The sequence below is a fragment of the Aptenodytes forsteri genome, unplaced genomic scaffold (genome assembly GCF_000699145.1).
Source record: "Aptenodytes forsteri isolate BGI_AS27 unplaced genomic scaffold, ASM69914v1 Scaffold125, whole genome shotgun sequence".
Taxonomy (NCBI): Eukaryota; Metazoa; Chordata; class Aves; order Sphenisciformes; family Spheniscidae; genus Aptenodytes; species Aptenodytes forsteri.
Genome location: NW_008794447.1, coordinates 4007007 through 4032466, shown reverse-complemented (window position 1 = coordinate 4032466; position 25460 = coordinate 4007007). Strand labels below are relative to the sequence as shown.

Sequence of the window (25460 nt, the reverse complement as noted above, 5' to 3'; positions counted from 1 at the left end):
CGGGCGGGCCGGCCGGCCGGGGTGGGGGGGGCCCGGCAGATGAAGATGGCAATGTCTGTGATCCAAGCGTGCCGCAGCCTGGCTCTCTCAACATGGCTGCTGTCCTTTTGTTTCGTGCATCTGCTGTGCCTGGACTTCACCGTGGCTGAGAAGGAGGAGTGGTACACGGCCTTCGTCAACATCACCTACGCCGACCCGGCGGCCGGCAGCGCCGAGCTCCGCAGCGAGAAGAGCGAGTGCGGGCGTTACGGCGAGCAGTCGCCCAAGCAGGACGCCCGCGGGCAGGTGGCCCTCTCCGCCTCGCCCACCGACCGCTACGCCTGCGACCCCGGCACCCGCTTCAACGCCCCGGCGCCGGGCAAGAGCTGGGTGGCCCTCATCCCACGGGGCAACTGCACCTACAAGGACAAGATCCGCCACGCCGCCGCCCAGAACGCCTCCGCCGTGGTCATCTATAACGTGGGCTCCAGCAACGCCAACGAGACCATCACCATGCCCCACGCAGGTGAGCCCCGGCATTCTGCCCACGCTCCATGGGCGCATCCTGAGGTCTGTGCTGGGTGGGCGGATGGGCCCCATTTTCCTGTGTGTGGCAGCCAGCTCTGCCGTCCCGCATCCTTGGGGTGGGAGCTGCTGGGGGGGGAAGGTGTCCTCGCACCTCCTGGCAGGGAGCAGGGTGGGCTGCAGGCCTTGCTGGGTCGTGGGTGCCCATCCTGGGGGCCGTGGAGCACCTCTCCATGCTGCCGTGGCAAAGGGCGGATGTGCCGCTAGCAGCAATGCACGCTGGTGCTCCAGGGGTGAAAAGTTTGGGAGATGTAAAGTTTGGGTCTAGTTGGAGGAATGGATGGGACCCTGAGCCCGCTGTGGGGCACTGACGTTTTGTTGTGTCCTGAAGATCCTCTGGCAGGTGCTGTGTGGGACCGGGTGTGACTGAGACCTTCAGAAGAGGAAAGGCGTAGTGTTTACGGTGCAGGCTTATCAGGAGGTGCAATAAAGTAGGGAACACAGCGTCCACTGCCTTGCCTATGATAGTGTAAAAGCTGTGGGATCGAGTAGGAATGCAGAGTATCTGATTTGGTGAGAACATGAGATATTTTGTCCAGGACTGGGGGGGGAGGGGGTGTCACTCCCCCAGGTGAATGCTCTGATGGAGTTTGTGCTCGCAGTTTCAGCACATGGGTGCTTGGGTCCCAACATGTGCTCGTAAACCAGAACCAAGCTGAAATCCAGTCATCGGAAACAACCCAAACCTCGGGTTACGCCCACAGAAAACACTGTTTTTGTAATAATGTTTGATCTGAAATAATGTTGTTTTAAAAACAGATCACCAGATTTATATTTAGGGACAGTGTTTTCTGCCAGGGGTCACTGGTCTTTTATATCAGCAGCCTATGCTATGGAGACTAAAATGCCACCTATTGTGAAATCTCAGTTTGGTTTGCATCCAGTAACTAATCATGCCCAGCTGTTTCATGCCAGTTGAATCTTAGCAGACTTAGGGGTAAATTGAAACACAGAAAGGCTGCAAAACAGGATGTTATTCTAGTGACATTTTAAATTTCCACAGTAAACTAGCTAGTATGGATGTGCTGAAAAACAATTTGTTGCTTAACTATAACGCTATAATACTGCTGATGCAAAAATAGCGCTTTTGGAACCTCTTGTGTGCAGCCTCTTTAAGAGATTAACCGTTTATTTGGGCAAATTAATGTTTCTTTGATAGGATTGGAGGAAGATGGGGGTTTTTTCAGTATTTTCCATTGGTTTTGTGAGACAAGCAACTTATAACCTCTTGAGCTTCTTTAAACTGTGCTTTATAACCTGCACATGGTTTAGTAGCTGTTCAGATTATACTTCTTGGTACTTTAAGTAACACAGATTATATACTAAGCAGTATAAAGTAGTAGGAGCTTGGCATACTTACGCACCCTTAAAGTAAAGCTCAGGCTGTTTCAAAACTTAAGATGCATCGCTTGTTCTTGTCTAGTGAGTTTCTCTAAAACTGCCAACATGTTGGATCAATTAATCGTTTGCCTGTTTTTAAAGTATGCACTAAGCTGGTTTCCCACACAAATGGTGTTTTATTAAGAAACAGTGGGAGTAAAAAATGTGTCTAACCTTTTAAAATGTTAGAGCTTTTGTTTGTTTTAAAGTCTAAAATGAAGTAAGCAGGGAATCTTTCTTACTGAAAGTAGCCTTGGCTTTCAAAAATACGAACACTGTATCACTTATCTTGGGGGCAGCTTCTTTTATGTCATATGACTTATCACGGTTTATTCTGAGAATCCTTTTTGAGTGCTGAATTGATACCCAGCAGTGTGATTGTACAGTACCAGAGGCTGAAATGAAAGGAAACTTGCAGAAAATAATCTGGACTTGTTGAACACGTTTAGTGAGACTGAAGGGCTTTGCTGATTGATTGTATGAGGTTGTCTTCATTTTAAGGATTTTTGTTCTCTGAAGTTGGAAAATGGTTGTTGGTCTTACTGTAGGGGAAACCTGCCCTCTGCATACAGTCAAAACTCAGAGGAGTTTTAGAGCATAAGTCTGCTGGAACAGGAGGAAAAATAATTATTCTTAAATATTTGACAAACTAGCAGGGGTTCAGAACTGGATTTATCTTTACTCTTCCTCTTGTACCACCATTACGCTGGGACAAAATGAATGCACAAGCTGTGTAAAATTATCTTTCTGACTTGCAGCCTTTGACGTTTGCTTGGTCCCAGCCTAAATGATAGCACAAGAATCAAGAGAAGAATGAATCAAGTTCTTGCTTTCTGAGTTCAGCAGCATCTGCGATGCTCTACCCACGCCAAATCCTGGAGTGGGAAGAAGAAAATTCCATCCTGGAAAATACTTGGGGGGTGGGAGGGGAGGGTGAAATATGACCTAAAAAGCAGTTTAAAAGTCGAAAGAAATATGATGTTACTCTCTTTTTCCCCTCCCCCCCCTTTTCTCTTCTCCCACAGGTTTGTTTTTTTTTTTGAGGTTTCATACAAGCTTAAATAAACTCTTTCTATACAGAAAACAGTATATCCTGTTGCGTAACAATGTGGCTCCTGCCCTTACTAAAGAACTATTACTCCTAAGAGAGATGTTTTTCCTTATGTACATTCTTCTCTTCTGTATGCTTTGCCTTCTTTCTTTTACTGTCATTTTATCTCTTTGTGCTTCTTTCTCTGCTCCTCTCACCCCCACTCTCATTTCTTCATCCCTACCCCGTGCTTCATGCCCCCCTCTTGACCACGTTACTGTATTACTTCATAGTGCTTTGCCCTTGCCACTTTCTTCCCAGAGCTCTCTTTCTCCTGCCAAAGATCTTAGCTCACAGCTGTATGTTTAATTATATTTCCTGTTTTCTGCTAAATGCATGCCAGTGACCCTTTGCTAACATGGTGCCTCCTGATTTTAAAATCTATAGGCAACCGTAGCAAGATAACATTCTTGAATCTGAAGGAGGGTTGGTAGACCTCCCTCCCCCCTGACGCCCCCACCACGCACCCCCCAGTCAAAACCAGGGTGGTATTATATCGAAGCTTGTTGTGGAAATCTTCAAATACAACTTTCCAGGATTTATTTATAGTGCACCAGACAGAACAGACCAAGTGTTTGATTTGAACCAGTTCAGTCACTGTATTGAAAGTCTTTGCTTTCAGGGAGCTTGTACTTAGGTCACTGCTTGCACATCCAGAAGAGTGAGGTAGAGTTGCGACATCTGCGTTCACAGGGAGTGCAGAGCTCTGTGGTTCTCGCTCTAGGACACGCTTAGCTTTTGCATCATTTGCTACAGCAAACCAGCATCTTTATTTTTATTGGCTTGAAGTATGGTATGGGAGCTATGAGTCCAACTCTGTTTGCTTTTTGACTGAATACATTTTAACCAGAGAAGGAACGAAAGCATCTAGAATTTCTGTTTCACATGCTTTTTATTTCTCCTAAATCAACTTTTCTAGTAGAGAAGTACTCTAATAATATAGAGGATGTTCTTTTTCCTCCAGAAGAATAATCCATGGTGTTGGCTAGGGCTTCTGATTGGCATTTTTTCTTATTCAGAACAAATTAGCTGTCATTTAGGTTTGAAAAGGCTCTAGCCACTGTGTCTACATTTAATAACTTAGTATTAATTGGAAGTATTCTTACTACCTGTTGTAGCACATGATCTAACACTTCCTCTGAGCTCTGAATAGATACAGTAAGGGAGCCTTCCAGAAGATGATTCAAGGTGAGAACTTCCCTCTCTCCAGCTCTTATTTGAGGGAACCTAGGTTGACCACTTTTAACTTGGGCACCTGTCAGGTGCTTGGGGCTAGGGAGGGATGTTAACTGTGACTGTACACATGATTCATATGTGGGTAAAAATCAAATCTTTAGTATTCAATACAGTTTGTAACATTCAGTTTGAATTCTGGGGTGCATCAGAATATCTCACAGAATGGATATGATTATTATGTGAAGTAAATTGCATCCGAAGTATTTTGCACCAGAAGCATATGTGAGTCAGGCAGCTTTGCATTCTCAGTATTCTGCTCTTCCCGTGCATGCCATCACAAATTTTAAGTCACGTGCTGTGTGTATGACAGCCTGTTTTCAATGAGAGGCAGATGCCTCGTTTTTTGTAATGGCTCGTACACGCTGGCAGCAACTGTATCTTTGAGACATGAATCTTATATATGATCTAAGATGACTCTGACTTCTTCCCTCCCTCTTTGGCCCTCAAGTGCAGCATGTGTGTACCAGATCGCATGAGGAGGGCATGGCCATCCCACTGCAAAACCAGTGTGTCTCTCCACACGTACTGTGAATGTGGCCAGCCTTGATCTGTGCACACTCAGTTCAATAAGTTTCTTCCCTTGTACTCAGATTTTTGTTCCACGATCAATGACTAGTCTTGACTTTAACATATTTCAGGATGTGTTGGTAGTAGTTTTGGCTTTGGGCTCCCCTGTAGATTTGTACTGATGTGCAAATTAAACACTGAAGTTGAAGATTTCTCTCTTTACAGACTTAATTCAGTACTGGAGCTACATTTGTTCCTTTACTAAAACAATTGTTTTCCTAAACCTTTGTTGAATTCTAATGAGGGAAACGTGCTGACAACATTCACACTGAATTTACATATGGATAAGTGTGAATTAATCAAGGGTTGGAGATTTCAGGCTTCCAGACCTGCCATAATTATTTTCTGTTCCAGGCACGCAGGATTCATTCCTAATAGAAACCAACTCAATGGGGGAGGGAGATGGAGATTAAGGCATCTCTGAGCCTTATCCATCATGAAATTGAGGCATGGCTGGGGTGTGCTGCCATCCTTAGGAACTCAGAGGAGCTCCTGGATCCATCGTGTAGGCCTGGCTTTCCGTAGTTTTTGAAAATCTGGCTCTCGATATTTATCAAAATCAAGGATTTATAACATTGGCTAGAGTCAGCAGTAGTGCTGACAAGCTGTCCCACTGCGTTTGCTAGTGAGCCACACTTCTGCCTACTAGTCCTGCTGTGGTTCAGTGCTAGACTTCTCTACTGTGGATGTGTTCGGTTATGCCAAGTGGTGGGGGGACTTTGTGATGTTAGGTAACTGGTTTGGCTTTAACTGAATTAAAGGGATGAATTTGACCTACAAGGACTAGAGCAACAAAATAATCTTAGTCTCCAGTACTACCTGGGACAGCCACTTCAGCGCCGGGGCACTGAGTTTTGTCATTAGATGAGACGCTTTCTGCTTTGTTGAATCTCGCATCTTGTTTCAATCTCACGACTGGCTTGTGTATCTCCTTCAGAGCCCATTGCAGTCAGTGGGAAGACAGTGAGTCCATTGAGCTTTGGATCAAGTCGTAAGGCACAGCATTCCCTACAAAGTGGTGAAGTATTGATTCATTAAAGATTGCATTGATCCTCCAAGCTTACTGATTGCAAAAGCAGTTAGATTTCTGCATGCCCTTTGGTTATCTGCAGCATTTGTTTGCAGTGATATTCATACAAGTGCTGTCTTCAGATCTCTGCAATAAGAAGTGACACAGCAAGAAGAAAATCTTCCTCAGAAACAAATCTGTATCAGCATTGATTCTCACCGCTGCCTGTTAATCTGGAGCACCTCCTTTTGGTATACTGTCCTTAGGAGAATGGCTTGCTTTTGATAAAGTGATGGTTTGTTCTAGTCCCATTGGTATTTTGGCTTTAAAATGGTATATGTTAGCTTGGGTTATCAGAATACTGTGGCAGCCTGTGGCTAGCGTGTTAATTCCATTATAGCTCACTAATTCATGAAGATATATTTCCGTGCTGCCCCCCTTCATGGTACATCACAGAGCACAGGAACATTTTCAGCAAAAGGAGAAAGAAACCTACAGTTCAGTGTTGGCACTTTAAGAGTCTCTTTTCCTGGTAGGAGAAGAGGACACTTTCTACTTTTCTCATGTAAGCGAAGGACTAAAAGAACCTATTATTTTGCCGCACTTTGATGGAGCTCATAGTGCATTGTCATGTGAGATGACTGAGTTTCAAGTGACCTCTGCCTCCTTACACCACAAGCCAGGCTGATGAAGAGTTAGATCTTTATGAAGGGATAGCCCAACGACTTCTCCACTTCCCAATAACTTCTGCATAGCTAACCTGCACAGAAACAGCATTCATTTCAAGACAAGCCCCATTTCTGCCTTTTCAGTTGCATTTGAGTACTAGTCACTTGATGACTTCTTTGGTACAGTAGGGAGCGAACAATACAATCATTGACTCATAGAAACCAGATATGGAAAAGACTGAGTAGTCCATGTAATCTGTCACCTTACTAATGCAGGACTGCTTCCTATGGTGTTACCATCTACTACTGTTACAGTGCTTTTTGCTTAGCATCTTGCAAAGAAAAGAATCTTGGGGTGCTTCAGAACCAAATGCAGTCAATGTAAGCAGCAGAATGGTGCTGAGGAAAGAGATATAAAATGTAGGTGGATATTAAATAGAATACTATATCTTGCAATAATATTTAATTCTCATAACTTCCACAAAGTTATCTTGGCAGAGGCATAACTGCTAAAGGATAAGGTTTAAAACCAACTGTATCCATTGTACCACACAGTTTAGGGGAGTATATGGCAATTGCAAGAAGAAAGAGGAGACAAAATATTTTGTAACTGGTTATGTCCAAACAGGCTTACTCTGCTGTGTCTTGATTCCATAGTGGCATGTGACCCTGGACTTTATTAGTGCCTAGCTCTCTCCTCATTTCACTCCACGGTGTTTTGGTTTCTCTGGAAGAGAAATCTAGATGGATAGGCCACATGTCAGCCACTGCACAGTTTGACCAGGTCCTGAATGTGGATGAGCAGGGGTCAAGGACGCTCCAGGGTACCCTGCTTGTTCATAAGTGCATTTAGATGTAGTATCTCAGAAGGTAATTCTATTAAGAACTACAATTTCTGTTACCTGGAGGAGAAAACCCAAATCACTTAGGTGAAACCTCAACTTTTAAATTTACTGTATTAAATCTACCAGCTTTATATCTACTGGCTGACCCACTGCCCGTATTAGTGGATGCCGAGCTTCATAAACCTACAAGTTTGCTAATGAATTTGCTGTGAATTGAAGCTCATCAATAATAGGCTTACTGTTCTTCAGTGCATTTTGTGGACCCCTTAGAAGTAATCCTCCAGCCAGGATAGGTTGAAAATTACTGATTTAGGTGAACTTACCACCCTGGTGGAAACAATGTTTTTTAGTTCAAAAATGGATGAGTGGAAACACCTCTTCTTTCAGCAGTTCTAGTAGATGGAGAAAGGTTGTAAAGATTGGTTTGCTTATGAAACAACAGTACTATGCAGCTGTGTTTTACAAGAGAGGCTTAACAAGGGCATTTTTTTTTTTTTGGCTCCTCTTCAATAGATTATTTGAGATAAACCTTAGAAAACTGAACTGAGGAGAACTGAAGGAGATGATGAAAAGATTAACCGGTTTGTTTTATTGCTATTCTACATTGAAATATGAAAAGCTGGCATCTTTTGATTCTTTGCTACTTAAAGATATAATAGCTTTTTAAAATAATTGTTCATTTCTTTTCCCTCTCAAGAGTGACTTAAAAATAACATCAATAAAGTGAAGTGCCTGTTCATTTGCTTCTGACAGTATAATCATAGTGATACTCAATTCTACTGCTAGACCTAAGGGTCTGTCAGAGTTTCTCTCTCAAATTTGATGTGTTTTACTGTGTTTATGTATGTAATAGTCCCTGCTGTAAATTGGAAAGGTAGCCCATTTACTTTAACCTTATTTTCAGTTTGAGACAAAATTGGAGGGGAGAAAATGTTTCTCTTCTTAGTTCCCAAAACACAGAAACGTAAATTACAGCCATGTAACTCCATAGAGTCCTGGTTTGAGTATATCTTGTATACTCCTTAAACACAGATAGAAGCATTACATCTGCATAGGAATGTAGTTCCTCTAACAATACATGGAATACCATGAGTTGGCGAGTGCTCCCTTGTGCTACACACTTAATGAGACATAGCTTTTTAAAATTAATTTATATTCCATAGTGCCTTGAAGCCTTTATCATGAGAGAGGACCCCTTGCACTGGGGTGCTCCATAACAAAGCAGTTCTCTCTGTATGCTGTTCTACCAAGACAGCCCCCTACTACTGACATGGTTGTCTATGAACCTTCATCATTTGTCCCTGAACATTGGCTTAATTATATAGGATATTATTCTTCTTCATAATTTCTTTCATACCTTGGACTTCCTCCCTTTTTATATGCCCTTTGGTTTGCCTCTTACTGTTCAAACCTCTCCTTACAAGGCATCTCTTTTTTGCAAGTCATTGTAAGAATATCTCACCAGAAAATATATGTATTTTAAAGAGAATTATGCATCACATTAATCTCCGGCTTCCAGCTTTATAAATCACACATCATTAAACTGTGTTCTTCTATTTATTGCTTGATCTTGCAGTCCTTGTCAAAAAATTCATTTCTAGCACGGCCACTGTTACGTTGTGTTGAATGTGTCTGACATTACACAGCAGCACTAATGGACTCAAGAGCCTAGTAGGTAGATTCATCGTTAGTTAACATGTATGTCTAATCTTAAGATTACTGTAAAAGGTGTCAATATTAGTTGAATATGTGTTGTGGGTTGGCTGGGTTCAGACCCAGTACAATAAGCTGTACAGTTTTATTGTTTTGCTTAAATTGATTTGTGGAGCACTTGAGAAGCTTTTGCACCTAGTTGTTACTGTCATACTAACAGAACAATTCCAGTTCCTCATGATCAAAGCTCTGGTGTCTAACAAGTTTCACTATAAAAGATTTCTTGGATTTTCCAATTATGCAAGAGTTTTGTATCAGTATCTGCTAAAGATCTCTCCGGTTTTACATCCTGTGATGCCAGCTAAAATGTTAGTATTCTCTTTCCTTTTCCATTTCAGTATTTTCTGTTAGAAGACACAAAGATATTTCTGCTTTTCCTTTGCCCTTTCAGAATTTCTGTATTAGAGAATCTTCAATCTTTGGCCATATTTCTGGGGCATGTCTGTGTTTGTACTAAAAAAAAAAACAAAAACAACTTTAAAACAGAACAGTCTGATGCTGCAGTCTCATTCATGATTGCTCCTTATACTTGTACAGAATACGCTTTCCCCTCTTTTGCCTTTTTAAGCTTTTATTATATGCTCACTGTCTCCTAGTTTTACCTGCCAGTATCATGTTCCTTGAGTGAGGCAGCTTTCGCAAGATTGTGTAATTTCTGTGCCTGGTCTCTTATCGCTCTTTATGTCCATGTGTTTGAAGTACCATCTGGTTGTCCATGAAATTCACACCTTTATTAAATACTATATCAAGACTTTTCACACTGGAAAATGAGGAGTTGTCTGAGTAAAATCCATTATGTCTTGTTATAATATTGCCTTTGATGTCTTTCTCTTGCCTTATTTTTCCTTCAATCCTCTATCCTCTTCATTTTCTACTTAGTTTTTTCTCTCTCTCCTTTTTTGGGGGGAGGGGGATATAATTTCTTTACTTTCCACACTTCCAATAAATCTTTCCCTTGGACTTCTCACCCACTTCTTCACTTCTCTTTTCATGTCACCTACACCTATTTTTCATGTCTTCTATTTCCCCCCCCCCCCCCTCCCCCTCCCCACACCCCTTCCCCCTTCCTCCCCACCCCTTACCAGGTTAACAAAAATAGCCAAAGGCTATTGCTTTACATACAAAGTTGACTGTAAGGGGAAGCAGAGCAGGATTATGCTCTTTTGGTTGTTTTTCCTTTGCAGCTGACTCCGGGTTTAAAGAGCATCTGCTGACTGCTGTCTGCTGCTCAGAGTCGGCTTGGAGGAGTGGGACACCAGCAATCGGGAAGTGTGGCAGTGCCGTTCATGAACAGAAGACTGCCAATCAGGCATAGCACGTTTGCTATGCATAGAATGGCTTTGTGCTGAACACTCCTAAGTCTTTTTCATGAATTCTTAAAAGACTAAATTATGGTCCCCTCTGTGTGAAGAGGCAGATCCTGCTCTTTCATACTTTTGCAGAAGATTAAGTTTGCCCCACTAGGTGCTAGAAAAACTGACCAGGAATTTTTCCATTGAACCTGTTTTTCTTTAGTAGTAAAATGGATTTTCAACAAAAAACTGTTTTGGAAAGTTTCTGCTCTCCAGAAAAGATCTTACAGTTCGGAGTATGAAGGAAGATTTTATTTTAGTAAATATTCAATGTCTCAGAATTTTAGGTTCAGAACAGTTTGGTTTCCCTTTCCTTTTTTGATGATACATTACATTTTAATCAGCTTCTACCAGCTTTAAACACTAGTTCCACCCCAGAGCACAGACCTGACTTCTTCCCAACTCAAATGTTACACTTCTCCAGGAATCAATGCATGCATTTGTTTACAAGTATTATTTAAAGAAATTGAACTCAGGTTTGCAATGCTGAATTTCTCTTCCCTGTGATAGTGTGCCCACAGCTTTCTGTCTTCCCATAGCGCAGTCCCTAAGCTATAAGATCTTTGGCCCTTGCTGTATGTGTATATATCCTTACCAGCAGGCTAGACATGACTTTAGCACTGTGTCTGGATACTCACAGGAATGATACTTGGTATGAGATAAAGATTGCCCTCATAGACAAAGACATAACAAGGATCAGTAGTTGCCAGTGGAAGTGAGACAAATTCAGGCTTGTAGTAAGATGCAATTTCCTAAATGGTTGCCCATAACTTAATGTTATTTGAATGGGTTTAGATAGCTCTCTAAAAGTCCCATCCTGGAAAAATTACCCCATTCTCTGGGAAAATTGTGGTAGTACGTGTACAAGGAAGGTTAGAGAAGGTGATCGTGGTAGTTCTTCATGGTTTTAGGGACTGTATCTCTCTGGAACTACCACCCAGCTCTCTTCCACACTTGGAGACTGCCAAAACAGCTCTGGTGGAAGCTCTGCACAGTGGGCAGAGGTAAACCCTATGGCCTGAAGCATCAGCTTTTCTAGACGGGATCTCTGCGTAGCATGTCCTTTACCACCTAGAAAGAACTTAGCTGGGTGACAGTGGTGAAATGATGTCAGTTCGTTATTTCTTTGTGACTGTTGCTTATAGAAGAGGAAGCTGCAAGAAAACGCACTTGCAAGAAAAACATAGCCTGAGCGACTTCTATTTTTTGTGCCTGAAGATAGCCAACAAATGCGGAGAGCTGCCTGTAAGCCTCCACAACATTTGCTGGAGCATGTGTCTCACATCGTAAAAGAAATTGAAAGCCTTTCTCTTCCAAAACGTCTATTTCAATGTTGAATGCCAGCACAAGCGAATATCATGATCAAATGCAACCCAGAGCAGCAAAGGTATCACAGGTGGGGATTAAATACTCCAAAAGCCAATACTACCATCATTCACTTTGCCAGAGAAATGGCTAAAATAGCCATTAGATGAAAGTCATGTGAATGAACCTGAATCCTGGAGAGGTGAATTCATGTTATGGCAAAACAATAACCATGGAAGTAGCTTGTGACCCCTGTGGCATCATCACCGGGGAGACATTCTTCCTCTCAGAGACTGTGAAACTTATCTGACTAATCCATATATCTTAATCCCCATTTCAGTTCTGTACTGACTGCCGTGTCTCACTGGTACGCACTGTCGTGATCTTTGAAATTTTCTTGTTTGCTGCCTCATTGCTGTTTGTTCCAGTCCTTCCTTGCTGCCTTTACAGGTGGTGGGAACGTTCGCTGAGATGATGAGGATCTTGGTCACCTTGTGCTCAGGTTTGAGCTTGTACATTTCCTAGTTGCCTTTAGCAGTTTTGCATGTTGCTTGGTGTTTGAGTATGGGGTTTGTATTGCTCACAGAATATTGCCCAACCGGATCCATAGGTGAATTAGAGAAAGCTACCAAACAGCTTAACTGCGTGGGAAAGTAATGAGCTATGTCTAAGGCAGTCGGGATCCTCTAGTGAGTATTGATTCTTCAGAGAACTCATCTGTCCTTTTCACTCCCCTGGCCTGCTAACCCCCACTTAAGAAACCACACAGGAAAATTTCATTTTTCTGTGTGTTTTTTTTTTCCTCCAGAGACATTCTCTTTTCTTTATCCAAGTCCCAGACAGTCTTTTTTTCATTTTTTTTCTCTTCTAGTCTACTAACCAGAACTTCTTGAGATGCAATTTATGAGAGTCCATAGCCTATTTTTAAGAGAAAAATATGACTGTATAACTGAATTTATAATTTCTAATGGTGGGTAGTTCAAGGAAATTTTTGGTAACAGAGAATTGATATTATCTGGTTTCTAAATATGCATGACCTGTCACTTCTTTCTCCAATAATTAAGGGCTTCATTCCCATTAACTAATTTACATAACCATCTTTCTGCTATTAGACTTATGAAAAATAACAAAGCAAGCACTGAATTTTTAGTATAGAATGTCTTCTACTGATTATCTTGTAGACTTGACATGTAGAGTCTGTTCTTAGTTCTCAACCAATACTGTGTTGAGTCAGCACAATGATTGCTGTTGGTCTTTTCTGGACAATTTATTTTGTGTCCATAGACCAGAAATATTTTTCACCAATGGAAAGGTAACTCAGCTAGTTTTATCACAAAGCTGTTGTCTTTGGCTCTGACTAGCCAAATCTGTTGTGGATTAGCCTGCAAAACAGGAGCTATTGCATATATGTAAAGCGATAGACTGGTAGTAATGATAGCAGGGAGGCAAGTGTAACTGTGTCTCACCTAGACCAATACAGCAACTCCTAAAATCTCTTACTTGCAAATGAGACTGATACTTAAAAATCACTTATCACTTTACTAAGGTAGTGATTTTGCTGTCATAAAACTCACTAGTAGGTATTTTAAAATTTAGGTTAGACATTATTTCTAACATCTACATTACATTAAGGTAATTTGGAGAATGCTTCATGTCCCAGTTTGAGACGATGTTTGCACAAATGGTTATAGTTAAGCTCATGTTTCGTTCTTGCTAAGAATGGGCCAGAAGTTGAGCACCTTGACTAAATGTGATTGAAAGTGGTTTTATGAGAAAATGTCATCTATGAAAGAGGAGGAAGTGTCTGATGTAGCCCAGGGTTTTATTACTAAGAATGTTAGTGTGGTAAGCTTGGGGGATCTTATGCCCTTCTGTAGCACTGTGAATAGTCAAGGTCCTTACAATAAGGCATTTTTATTTATAGTTATAAATATAAGATATATACTTTATATATTTTATAAAACAGGTGCTTTATAAATACCTGTTAAAAGAGATGCTTTAATTATTTTACATTTCTCCACGTAGATTGGCTTCTGCTTTCTGGGTTATCAGGCATGTCTGCATCACAGTAAGAAGCAAAGGTGCCTCTCTCAACTTCCAGTGAACACTGTTCCCCTTCCATCTGAGAACAAGTTGACCACCCAAACCCTTTAAAACCCAGATGCTGTCTCTTCTTAACTGTGTTTTATTTGACGTCTGTTACCAGTGCATGCAGAGGAACAACCATAGCTGTGAGAAGTGTGGACAGCTGGTTAGTTATTTGCAGATGTCTTAGAGATTTATATCAACCAGTCAGTTGTACTTGCTAGGTGAGCTAGAGGAGTTCATGTAACCTAGAATAGCCGCACAGCATTTCTTGCTAATCAGGGAGTTGCCTAATTTGGAAATATATACATATCTAAGGCCTATCAGATACACAGCAGCTCCATACCTTACGCCCATTCCAGTTTGGGAGTGATTATTGTAATGTTTTGCAGGTTTTGTTCCAGTAGATAACATTTTGCATCCTCCCTTGTGGCCTTATCGGTCTGTCAGCTTAATTTTGCTTTCAGAAATTCAGGACAGGTTTCCTTGATGTTCCCGATGGTACGTATCAATTTTGAACAGAACTTTCAGCCACTTGGACAGTTGGGGGTATGTTGAGAGGGTGGGAAACTGTAACCAAGTAGGAGGGAAGTGTAAAATTAACAGATATTCCTCCATTAGACATTCCTAACAAGGTAACTGCCATATTTAGTTAAAGAGATCTGCCTGGAATTAATACAATACTTATTTTTAATAACCTTTATGTATGTAAGCGTGCCCCATGACAACTGTGTTAAAATCACAGTAAGACTTGCCAGACCAGCCAAATATTAATGTATAATACGCAAATATTAATGAATACCTGAGATGACTCAGTAGTGTCTTCAGTGCTCTACAAATCTGTATGTACCAGCACAAGCCTCAGAGATCCTCCATAATCTCAATGTGAATGGACATCAGTGGGAGCGGAGGTAATTAGTATCCATTTGTGGGCGCTATGCTTTTCACAGGCCTGGGGCTTAGTTCCCCTTCTCCTGTGTCTCCTTTTTTAATAAAGCAGAATTGGAATCCATCCATCAGAGAATTATTGCAGGTTTGATGAATTTGAAAATAAACCTGATGTTCATGCTGTTATCCAACAGTTGTCTCCACCTGCTGGCAAGAGTTTTGGGATCTGAGAGTGCTTTAGGTCTTTATTCAAGTGCACAATATTCAGTCGGCTGCAAAAAAAATAATTACAATTTTGTTTTTGTTTTCCATCTTTAATAATGGCAATGTCCCTATCACTGAAAGGGATAATATACACAGCATTTAAGCACCCTCAGGCTATAACAATGACGAGATTGTACCTTTTTCTTGTGGAAAGATGCTACGCTGTGCAGACTCGGTGTCATGGAAACTGAAAGAATGTATGAAGTTTTAAATAGGCGGATGAATCTTAGATCCAGTTCTCTAGCTACTTTGAAGAAGCACACAAACGACTTGGCTGGAAAAGTCACAAGAAGATCACAGGAAAAAAAAATCTCCAACACCGATATGATGGTCTCCATAGTTCTTACGTGGGGTATTGGGATTAGACTGGGCTTTAAACTGACTTTTCACAGGCCATATTTTCTTTATACAGACGGCTTTCAGGCCAGCTCAGCTGCTGATTTCAGAACTCTCAGGTTAGCCACCATTACTTTAAGAGTCTCCCAAGTCCCCATTTCATTTATTTACATTTTTTAACGTTATTAAGAGAAAACCAACAACCATCCTGTAAAATTCCAACCCCCAAATGTTTCTTTTAGAAAAAGCATTATAAGTTTGCTGGCTGCCAGCAACGCACTTACCTATGCCGTTAATTTGTAACCTCTACTTCTGAAATCCTAACCCTGCTGAAGTCAATGCCAAAATTTCCTAAGGAATTCAATGCCAAGTAGTTAAAGCAAGAAAATAAATACCTGAACTCATTATATATCTTCTGCTGCCCCCATAGTATTTAACACATTGTTGTCAAGTACAGAAAAGCCCCATTTATCATAACCCAACAGAAATAATACCAGTCTTTCACCAGCAATCTCGGTGAAGTATTAAGTCTGCATTTCATATGAATTGCACACATCTATCAAATTGAAGTAACACAACAGACAACACCAGGGCTTCATTAAGGTCATTTTGTAATTGAGTAAAATTATAGGCCAGCCTGTGAGTGCCTTGAAGTTTTAAGTATTAACTTGCATGAGTTCTCCAGTGCATTTAATAAAAGGTCCACCTGGCCTCAAGTGGTTGTATAAATTATGTAGCCATTGTTACATTTATGATATAGGTAGAAGTTAATTTTCTTACCTTTTGAAGTGCTTGAGAATAGTAGGTCATGTCTTACCTGTATTTCTGACAGTGGGCTTTGAAACAAATTTTTCTGAAATCTACTGACAGCTAAAATTTAGTTCTTGCAAGGCTTACGGCTTTTGTGTGAAATGAAAGGAATCGGGGTAGGTGTGGTGGTGTTAGAGCTGTGTTGCAGGAAGAGGCTGAAAAACGGTTTGCAAGATGCACGTGCCTGCTAGTTCATCTCCAAGAACAGGGAGCAGCCAGCCTCACAAGAGCTGCGAGAGACGTTGCTGCCTGACAGAAGTCATAGTTGAGATAAAAGCTTCTAAATCTTGAGCAGGTACTGGCTGGACGCACTGTAAAAAGACCTGTTCTATATTTGGAGGGTGAGAGCAGTATGGTTTTCACACCTTTCTTCACTAACTGGTATGCTAAGAAAGAATGGCAATGATGACAGCCTTATCATGGGGGGGAATGTGCTTCAGCGATGGTTGTTAGGAGAACGCTCAAAATTAGTATTTGCAATCTCCAGTGAAGGAGTGGAATCTACATTTTATACCATCCATCTGTATACCAAATAAATGTGGACAGTTGTCACAGAAATAGTTACAGAAACTAAGTCTATCCACATTAAGCCTAGCAGAGGTCATTCCTTACATGGTTCCAGCCTGACCAAGTTAAGATGGCATTTAATACGGGCTGAACTTGCTCCAGACAGAGGATTAGTTATTAGATCTTGAAATACGTGCTTGATTGGTGAATTTTTTTCTTTTTTCTTAATTTTCCTGGAAATACCATTCAGCTGAAGAGACCACAATGCAGGCAATACTGCAAGGCAATTTCAGTGCCTTTGTTCTAACATCCATATTGTGTTTTGAGTGCTTGTGGGATTTTCAAAACCACTGCTGTGTTAATCTCATTTGGCTCCTATAACATGCTTCAGATCACTCTCTCTTTTCAGGGTCTGATGACAAGATATTGAATGGTGTGATTTGTACTGCAAATGGTTTACTTTCAGTTTTCACTACACCTTCATTTTGGAAATCTGTGACTGTTTAACCCCTTTGTAAGTCTTCAGCATGCCATATTACGGTGAATTTCTTTGCTAATCGAGATGGTTGCTAATGAGAGAATCTCTGTCTCTCAGTTAGTGTAGGCATTGCTGTATCCTAAAGACACTTTGCCTTTTGATCTTTCATCCAAATTAATTGTACGAAGCTAAATGCAGACAGAAATATCAAATGCACAGCTATGCTTAACAGAAATGTTACAATTACATAGAACTATCAGAAATCAAAGGAGAAATCCAGATAGGTGATTCAGCATGGAAATAACAGGGTAGCTGAAGTTCATGATTTAAGCTGCTGGTTCTGATCTGCTCGTACTTAGGCACTGAGTCATCCAAGGCATAAAAGCTAAATGAAGAGGGAGAACATAAGCCATCATACAAGAACCAAGGTAAATAGAATTACCCTCCTTTCATGTCCTCTCGCATATGGGCAGAATTGGTCTCTGATGCAATCCAAACATAGGAATATATGAGCAGCAGGAATATTACCAGCAGAGGGAATTTCCAATAGTTATGACTAGTATTCCTCCCTGGGAGCCTATATGTGTTTTGTTTGTTGTTGGGGTTTTCGGGGGGGGGTGGTTTTTAAGGGGAGGGGAGGGGAAACAGGCATGTAGAATAGCATGTAAATGCCCGAAACAGCATGATACAGCATCTAAGTTGCATATTCAGGGAATAACTAGAAGTTACCTTTAAACGGAAGATTGGCTTAAAGCAAACCTCGGTTTGGAGTCGACTGTATAACTTAAATACATCCCCTTCACATCTCCAGCTGTGTCTCGTGTACTAAAATTTGCTAGATTTGGTGCAAGATTTAGTTTCTGAACATCTTGGATCTGAAGTGTTTCATATCAAATTCTTGTTTCAAGTCATTTAAAGAGTTACGAAATTCACATTCAATCTAGAACTCTAATCTGAAATTTCTGGCTCTGGTACATGTTCAGATAATCAGATTTCAGTAGGGGGATATGGCACTTACCTTATCTGTTGCAGATAGATCCAGCATGGAAGACCCTTATAATCAGCAGGTACTATAAAGAGATCTGCACTGCTATTCATTTGAGTATTAAAAATAAGGAATCTAATTAGCAATGTACTGTGATATCAGCATTATGTTAAGTGCATTTGTTTTCATCATCCTCAAAGCTTGCCTAAATCTCACAGAGAAATGATGGAAACCATATAATGAACCGTATAACAACATCAGTCACAGCTGTACAAAATGTAGTGTGGGCAAAAATGTACTTTTCTGTGAAGCCTGCAAATACTGACAGGTAACTGACAAACCTTTGTTCTAGAAACATGAGCACATGCAAACACACTCTGAAGAGATCGTTTCAGTAGAGCATCATGAATTTTCCTGAGAAGTATGTGCTAGGAGGAATTTATTTCTGACTGAATAGTCAGAAGCAAAGTCTGTATTGCCATGTTCCTATAAATGGAACAGTACAGAGGAAGGACTCTGCCTGCTTAAAACAGGTTTGGACCCATTTACGCATATAACTTCCATCTAGGCATCTACATACCTTTTTTTAGGAGTAGACAGCATGAATCCTTTGCCTATAGGTACAGATGTGAGTGTATGTCTATGTGTCCTTACTCACACACACGTATCTGTAAAAATAGTAACTTCCTCCAGGGAGATCAGCTACAGCAGATAACCCGCACCTGGTGTTGAACTCACAGATGAGCCAAGGCGTGTAGATATCGGATATAGTTATTTTGCCAATGAATGATCTATGTAGACATAAACAGCCCTATTTTGAGTCCGCATGGTATGGTGGTAGTACTCTTGCTGGTTGCTTTGGGGTTCATTTCAACTGCAGTTGTGCAGTCCAGGGAGATCAGCTACAGCAGATAACCCGCACCTGGTGTTGAACTCACAGATGAGCCAAGGCGTGTAGATATCGGATATAGTTATTTTGCCAATGAATGATCTATGTAGACATAAACAGCCCTATTTTGAGTCCGCATGGTATGGTGGTAGTACTCTTGCTGGTTGCTTTGAGGTTGATTTCAACTGCAGTTGTGCAAAACGTGGAAAAAATGAAAAAAAATAGAGCTTTTTAAAATTTCTGGACGGTTTTAAAGAAGCCCCTTTTCTGTGCTCTTTTCTGATTTGGGGGGGACTGAGGAGGGAGGGAGGAAGAAAAATGATGTCTCAGTCAGCTCTAGTCCTTAACCTTTCAGGTCTTAGAATGTAAATAAAATGTGTTATGCAGTCAACTCGTAATGCTGTCCTGCAGCTTGTATATGCATAGGTGTAACAGTGGAGACAGGAATTTGTCTTCTATTCATTAGCATTTCAGAGTACTAGAAGCAAGAGGTTCCATCTGGAGATGAGTTTCTTATAGTTTCTGGGTACAAAAATGAAATAACTTGTTCCATGTTCCAACTGCTTGATTAGAAATGAGTCAGAGAGTGGTCTCTGTGTTCTCCATCTGGACATGTGTACTCCATGATAAGCTCAGATATGAAATTAAAAAAATCTGTTAAAGTGTTTAGCTCCTCATCTAAAAAGACAAGTTTGTTTGTAGGAAAACTGTAGAGATTAGTTTTACAGTCTTAGGCCCTCATGCTGAAAATACTCATGCGGGCAAGTACCTCATGCATGTAATGAACTTGCTTGATCTATTTATAGCTTTACTCAGTGTATGTTTATACCTAGATGGTGCTCCTTAAATTTCACTGGGCTGTGTGTATGAGCAGCAGTTCACACTGCAGATCACAATGCAGGACAATAATCCAGGTAGCAAACAAATATACTTAATTGTAGATGTTCACAATTAGTTAATACAATACGACTTCTTTTACTGGTGTCTCTCTGCAAGAAGGATCTGTAACTGACAGAACTTGCAAAATTGCTTTTAATTACTTTTTTTTTAAATTTTGGATAACTTTCTTTACACAGATAAATAAAGAGCATTCAATTTTAAGAATGGGGAAACTGACAAAAAGGGTGGAGTAGCCAAATCTTGCAGTGTGTCGGGAGCAGAGTCCAACCTTCCGGGGTCCCCTTCTTTCAGTAGTAATAGATCATTCCCGTCCCCGCAGCACCTTGCTTCTCCAACCTTGTTCTTTGCCAGTTTTGGTTCTTTATGTTTACTTTTTCCATATGCTTGAACTCCTACCAAGATTGGTTTGGATTTATTTTGCAATAAGACTCTCTGAAATTTTCCTCCGTACTTAACTGAAGTTCATTTGTATTCGCTTCTTCCATAAGCTATTCTTGAAATTCCATTTAAAAAATATATTACCGTTTTAATATATATTCTGAAATTCTGCTCCAATCTACCAATTCATAGGTTTGTAAATCTCAAAAAAACCCCATAGCTGTGAAGGAGGAACATAAACCAGGCAATGAATGCTTATGTTAAACTATAGTTGGAGCAAATCCATTTCCCTGTGCCCCTGCCCTCCTATTGAAATAATAGATTTCATGTTAAATAAAAAATTTGAATAATACACTTTTTTTGGACATCTCCAGCTACTGAATGGTGTTTCATCTGCTGATATTCTGATACTTGTGAAAGATATCTGGTACACATGAACACACCTACGATGGCTAATTTTAACACTTGCAGGGGCAGATATTATGACTGTGTGTAAGGATGCCTGCAGCTGTCTTTGGGAGGGTTACAAATGAAAGCTCACTATGAGTCCAGGCTAAAAGGGGGGGGGGGGGGGGTGTTTTGTTTTCCTGTGCAGCGAGTATCAGGAGGCTGGCTTCCCTTGTGCAGTTTGTTACTTTAAAAGCATTTGAAAGTACAAATGTAATGATTTATTTGAGCACAATGATTGCAAAGTGTTTTCTATGACTTTTAACAGGATAAATTACTAGATTGGGATTGCATCAAAGGAACTGTAGGATTATTAGCGTTACAAATCTGCTTCTTGATCAGAACTATTCAGCACATTGAGATCAAGATGGTGAGATTAATATATTTCTGTAACATGAATGAAACTCATCTCAAGTTCTAATACAGCCTTTTGTGCACTGCATATAACTTGACTCTGTAAGTAGCCAGATGCTATGAGGTGCTGATTGCCCGTATTAAGCTAATGCTAACTTAGTGTCTCCTGAGTTAGAACCAGTAAGAGTTACAGGGAAGCAGTGAAGAAGGGAATACCTCTTCAGTCATAGCACTCACGGCAGTGGCTCTGTCTTTATTGTAATTTCTATACATTTGGCATAAAGGCTTTATTTTTTAGAAAACATTTTTTGTCACTGTTCTGAGAGGGCAGAGTCGAAATGGAAAACGTCCTTTGAAAAAAATCTGCAAGATCATTCTAATGAACTTTTAAATTTTTTCAAGACATTCATATGTATGTACGGTTTTTAATACTGTTAGAAGTTTTACATTAGTATCCTCTGTCTTTCTTGCTCTTCTGTCCACGGCACAGTCTCTGCCTTCTTGTGTTCATGAAGACCCCAGGTAGGACGTATTCCGCAGATTGCCTGCGGAAGCCATGAGACAACAGGAGAGTTAATGACCCAGTGTATTTTCTTCAGAAGCACAGATGTCTTAGCAGTGTCTCCCCATTCTCCCTTGCTCTCTTCCTTCCTTGTCTGTCTCCAAGTTACTTGTTTCCCACGCCCATATTGCAGTTTTCTGTTCCAAAATGAGCTGGGCTTTAAAAAGATTTTTAAAAATTAAAAAAGAAAAAAGTCTTGTTTGTTTTTTAGATCGTATTAGACCTGATTTACCCTGAAGTCCCTTAGTACCATGTTGGTCCAGCTGAACTATAGCTGAGTGGTGGTGCTGTGGCAGGAACAAGCAGCTGTTGGTGAGGAGGGCCAGTAACTTTGTAAAATGGTTTTGTTCCCCAAGTAAGTGCATGGTGGAACTGCATATGGATTACGTCTTGAGTTGAGCATCAAGTGCAGCTGTGTTTATTACACTGTCTGCAAAATAGAGCAGTACTGTGCAGGCAAAGCTCAAAAGCCCCTTAGTGGCTTCCTAATCTGAGGTCAGTCGAGAAAGGATTCCCCTGTTTCTGGATTCAACTTCCAGCTTAGAGGAAGGCCCTGTACGTAAATCTGCTGTATATTCAAATGTCATTTGAAGTGGTTTGGGCTACAGAAAAACAGCTGATAGCTTTGTTAGAGGACCAAGGGACTGGAATTAGTGTAAATAACTTACATGTCATATGTGGGTGTGGGACTGTCCATATCATATGTATGGCCCAGCTTCCCAGCCTCAGACTGCTGACATAGTCCTTCCCTGCCATACATCCTTAGGCTGTTCATGTTGTTTTTTACTGAGAGCACTTCTATCACACCAGCTGCAGCTTCCCACTCCCCAGATCTTGGCATGCCCTGTGGTTTGGCTGGCTTCATGATATTCCCTGTTCCAGCAGAGCCGTCTCTTCCTGTAGAACATCTATCATATCCTTTATGACCTCCTGTCCCGTTAGCAGTTCATCCTCCACTTTCAGTCTCTTTCCTCTCTATTCCAACTGTCATATGCCACACTATTACAGAGCATGCATTTGCTTTTTTCTTAGCCGTGTGCGTGCCTGATCATGTTTAATCAATGCTTTTGCTAAGGGTGGTCTCTAATTTTCTTGCACAGTTTCAGTAGCTGCAGCTTGTTGAAACAGCTGTAATATTCTGACATGTAGTAGAACTAAATGTAGAATGTCTGTCTTTCTATCCCAAACATTTTAACAGGGGCAGGAGGAGATTTTCAAAGAAAGGTAGCTGAGGTCAGGGGCAGTTACTTATGCTGGAAAATCTGTGAATGCATCTCTGGTAAATCTGCTTGTGGCTTCTTGGTGGTGGCGGTGATGTTAATAATTCCCAATAGCATGTACAAATGCAGCGTTCATGCTCATTCTTCACATGACACGGCTGGATGGCTGTTCATCTCCTATCCCTACCCCAGTAAGACGTGGAGGAGCTATAAGTAAGCCGTATAGTAAGTGCAACTCTTCCCAAGTAAGCTTTTCTCATCAAGGCTGAAAGTTGCATCTTTCTCTCTATGCATCTTCCTTCTGTCCTTTATGACTTCAGTGAAAAATCAGAAACAGTTTTCTTCAACATTTCTTTTGTGTACATAACAAGTTACTTCCTCGTTGTAGCTTCAGGGAACCATTATGTTTTTCTGCTCTACCCTCCTATAGTCACCAGCCTGTATAGATCATCAGGTGCTCTTCAGACCTACCAGAAGTTCACTTAAATAGCAGAAACTGAACATTGCAAATCATGTCAGGATCGTGAAAAGCTGCTGAAACTCAAAGTCCAGGTCAGTCCTGACCTGGAGTTGTTGGCTCTATCTTCTGCGTAGACCTGAACCGTTACAGGTATAGTTCAGTCTGTCTTTAAAATCAAGGTAGACCTTATTTTATGGAGGTGTATCTGACCAGTCTAGTACATGAGTACCCAACTGCACATCTCTCACTAATGGCAATTAATAATCTGATTAAGTTTCTGTCTGTATCACACTGTCTAGGCAGTGGACAGCATCTTCTCCTTATTGTTTTTCACATCTCTATTTGTGAGTTTTCTTATAAGTTAACAGAACTGATATTAAATCATCGCAAACAAATAGAAAATCTAGTTCTAAAGCAGTTATCCAACTTTGAATAAGACTTGGTGAATAAACCTATCTTTGGTTAAGATTCTGGACATTTTAAAATGCATTTTAAATGATTAAAATCCTTTATAGACTATATTTAGTCCTGTGCTGTCTCCCTGTCACAGATGTACTATTAATTCATTAACATGGTTTTCTCTGCAATTTTGTTAGCAGGCTTGGCAAAGGTGAAAATTGTAGCAATCGAAAAGGGGAAATAAAAAGTGAAGGTATTCGCTGACCGCAGTGAAGAGTGGAAAAGCATTTTTCTCAGCAAATGAAAAGGTTTTTATGTTATGTTGCAGATGGGAGATGTAATATGCTAAAAATGTAACTTAATACGCTTCCACATCTCATTTGAACAGACATCAAGCAAAGCAGATCTGTATAGCATCAGAGTACTTGGCCTCAGTATTACATAAACATGGATTGTTATTTTTTGGCTCTTTTGGCCTCCCACAGAGTCCAGTACATACTTTACATTTAAAATATGTGCTCCCATTGCATTTGAAATGGGGTCTTTGTGTATTAGGAAAATTTACCAAAAGGTCTGTGATAGACAGCAGAGAATAGCAGCTACCTTCATTAAATATTGCTTTTAATACATCAAATGTTATAGAGTAGGTACAGATTTGGAGAGAAATATTTTGCCTCTTAGGTCAGTGAGGATGGATGAGGGGTTAAAAAGCTGGTACTGGATTCTAGTATCAGTATAGGCTTATTGTCAGGCTGTTCATCACCAGCTGGAAAGCAGTGTTAGTAAAAATATCTATTATGGCAAAATCTCGTTAAGAAGCGCATACTCATGCTGCAATTATTACATCTTAATGCAAGAAGAATGCATTCTTTGTTTTTGGCTCTAGAAGAAAAAGGATTAGTTACCACATTAAAAGACAAGAGGCGAACATAATTAAATGGTATTCTGTGATCTTATTCCGCTTCTGCTTCCAGTATTAGTTTTCTAAGTGCCATATGTACCAAAGGCATCGCGTACAGTGCTAGCAGCGCTGGTAACTACTTGTAGAAGAGCTGTTTATGGCTCAAGGCAGTTGTTTATTTTGTTTGCTTAAACTTAATCACTAGTACAGTCGACTGCCCAATACATACCTCGGCTCAGTAGGGCTACCTGTGGCACAGCAGACTTTGAGCATTGAAATAGCCCCGTCTGACATCAGAGACAACTTGTTTCTAAGGTTGGGCTTATGGTCAAGACCCTGTTGTATCAGGCCCTATGACGAGGAGCCTTCTGAAGGAGACTAATAGCAAGTTTCTAGGTTTCCTTATTGTGTAGCACATTGTCTCAAAATTACATGTGCTGTGCCATCATTTCACACGGTTTCATTGACTCATCAGAGGGTTGTTGCCAACATTGTGCTTCATCAGTTACTGCCAGGAGAACAATCTTGTGAAAAGGCAGGCATGCATGTTATGGAGCTATTCAGAGCTCCAAACAGCATGAGTGTTGAGAAAGAGGAAATAGAAATAGAAATGTCAAAAAGCTACAGATGTTTGGAGAGCCAGAAGACTAACGCAAGAGCTGCCAAAGAACAGATAACAGCAAAAATAAGTGGAAGAGGAATACAGGAGCGTGGGATGTGGTAGAAATCCTTATGAAGGAAAAAGGTTTGAAATGTTTGTCAAGATAGGAATCATCACCAGACCATGAGTGGATTATGGCATTTCCTAAGGTCTTTTCTGTTTCACCACAGTTTGATTATTTGATTATATTTGATAAGGTGATTTTAC

At 40.7% G+C, this 25460-nt stretch overlaps 1 protein-coding gene across 1 annotated transcript in view; it reads left to right on the top strand.

The window, feature by feature from the left end:
- Positions 1–39: 39 nt before the first annotated feature.
- RNF150 (ring finger protein 150) overlaps positions 40–25460 on the top strand; it is a 127213-nt gene continuing 101792 nt past the window's right edge. The window contains exon 1 of the mRNA XM_009290307.2: positions 40–505. Within this exon, the coding sequence (XP_009288582.2) occupies positions 40–505 (466 nt within the window). The remainder of the gene's footprint in view (positions 506–25460) is intronic.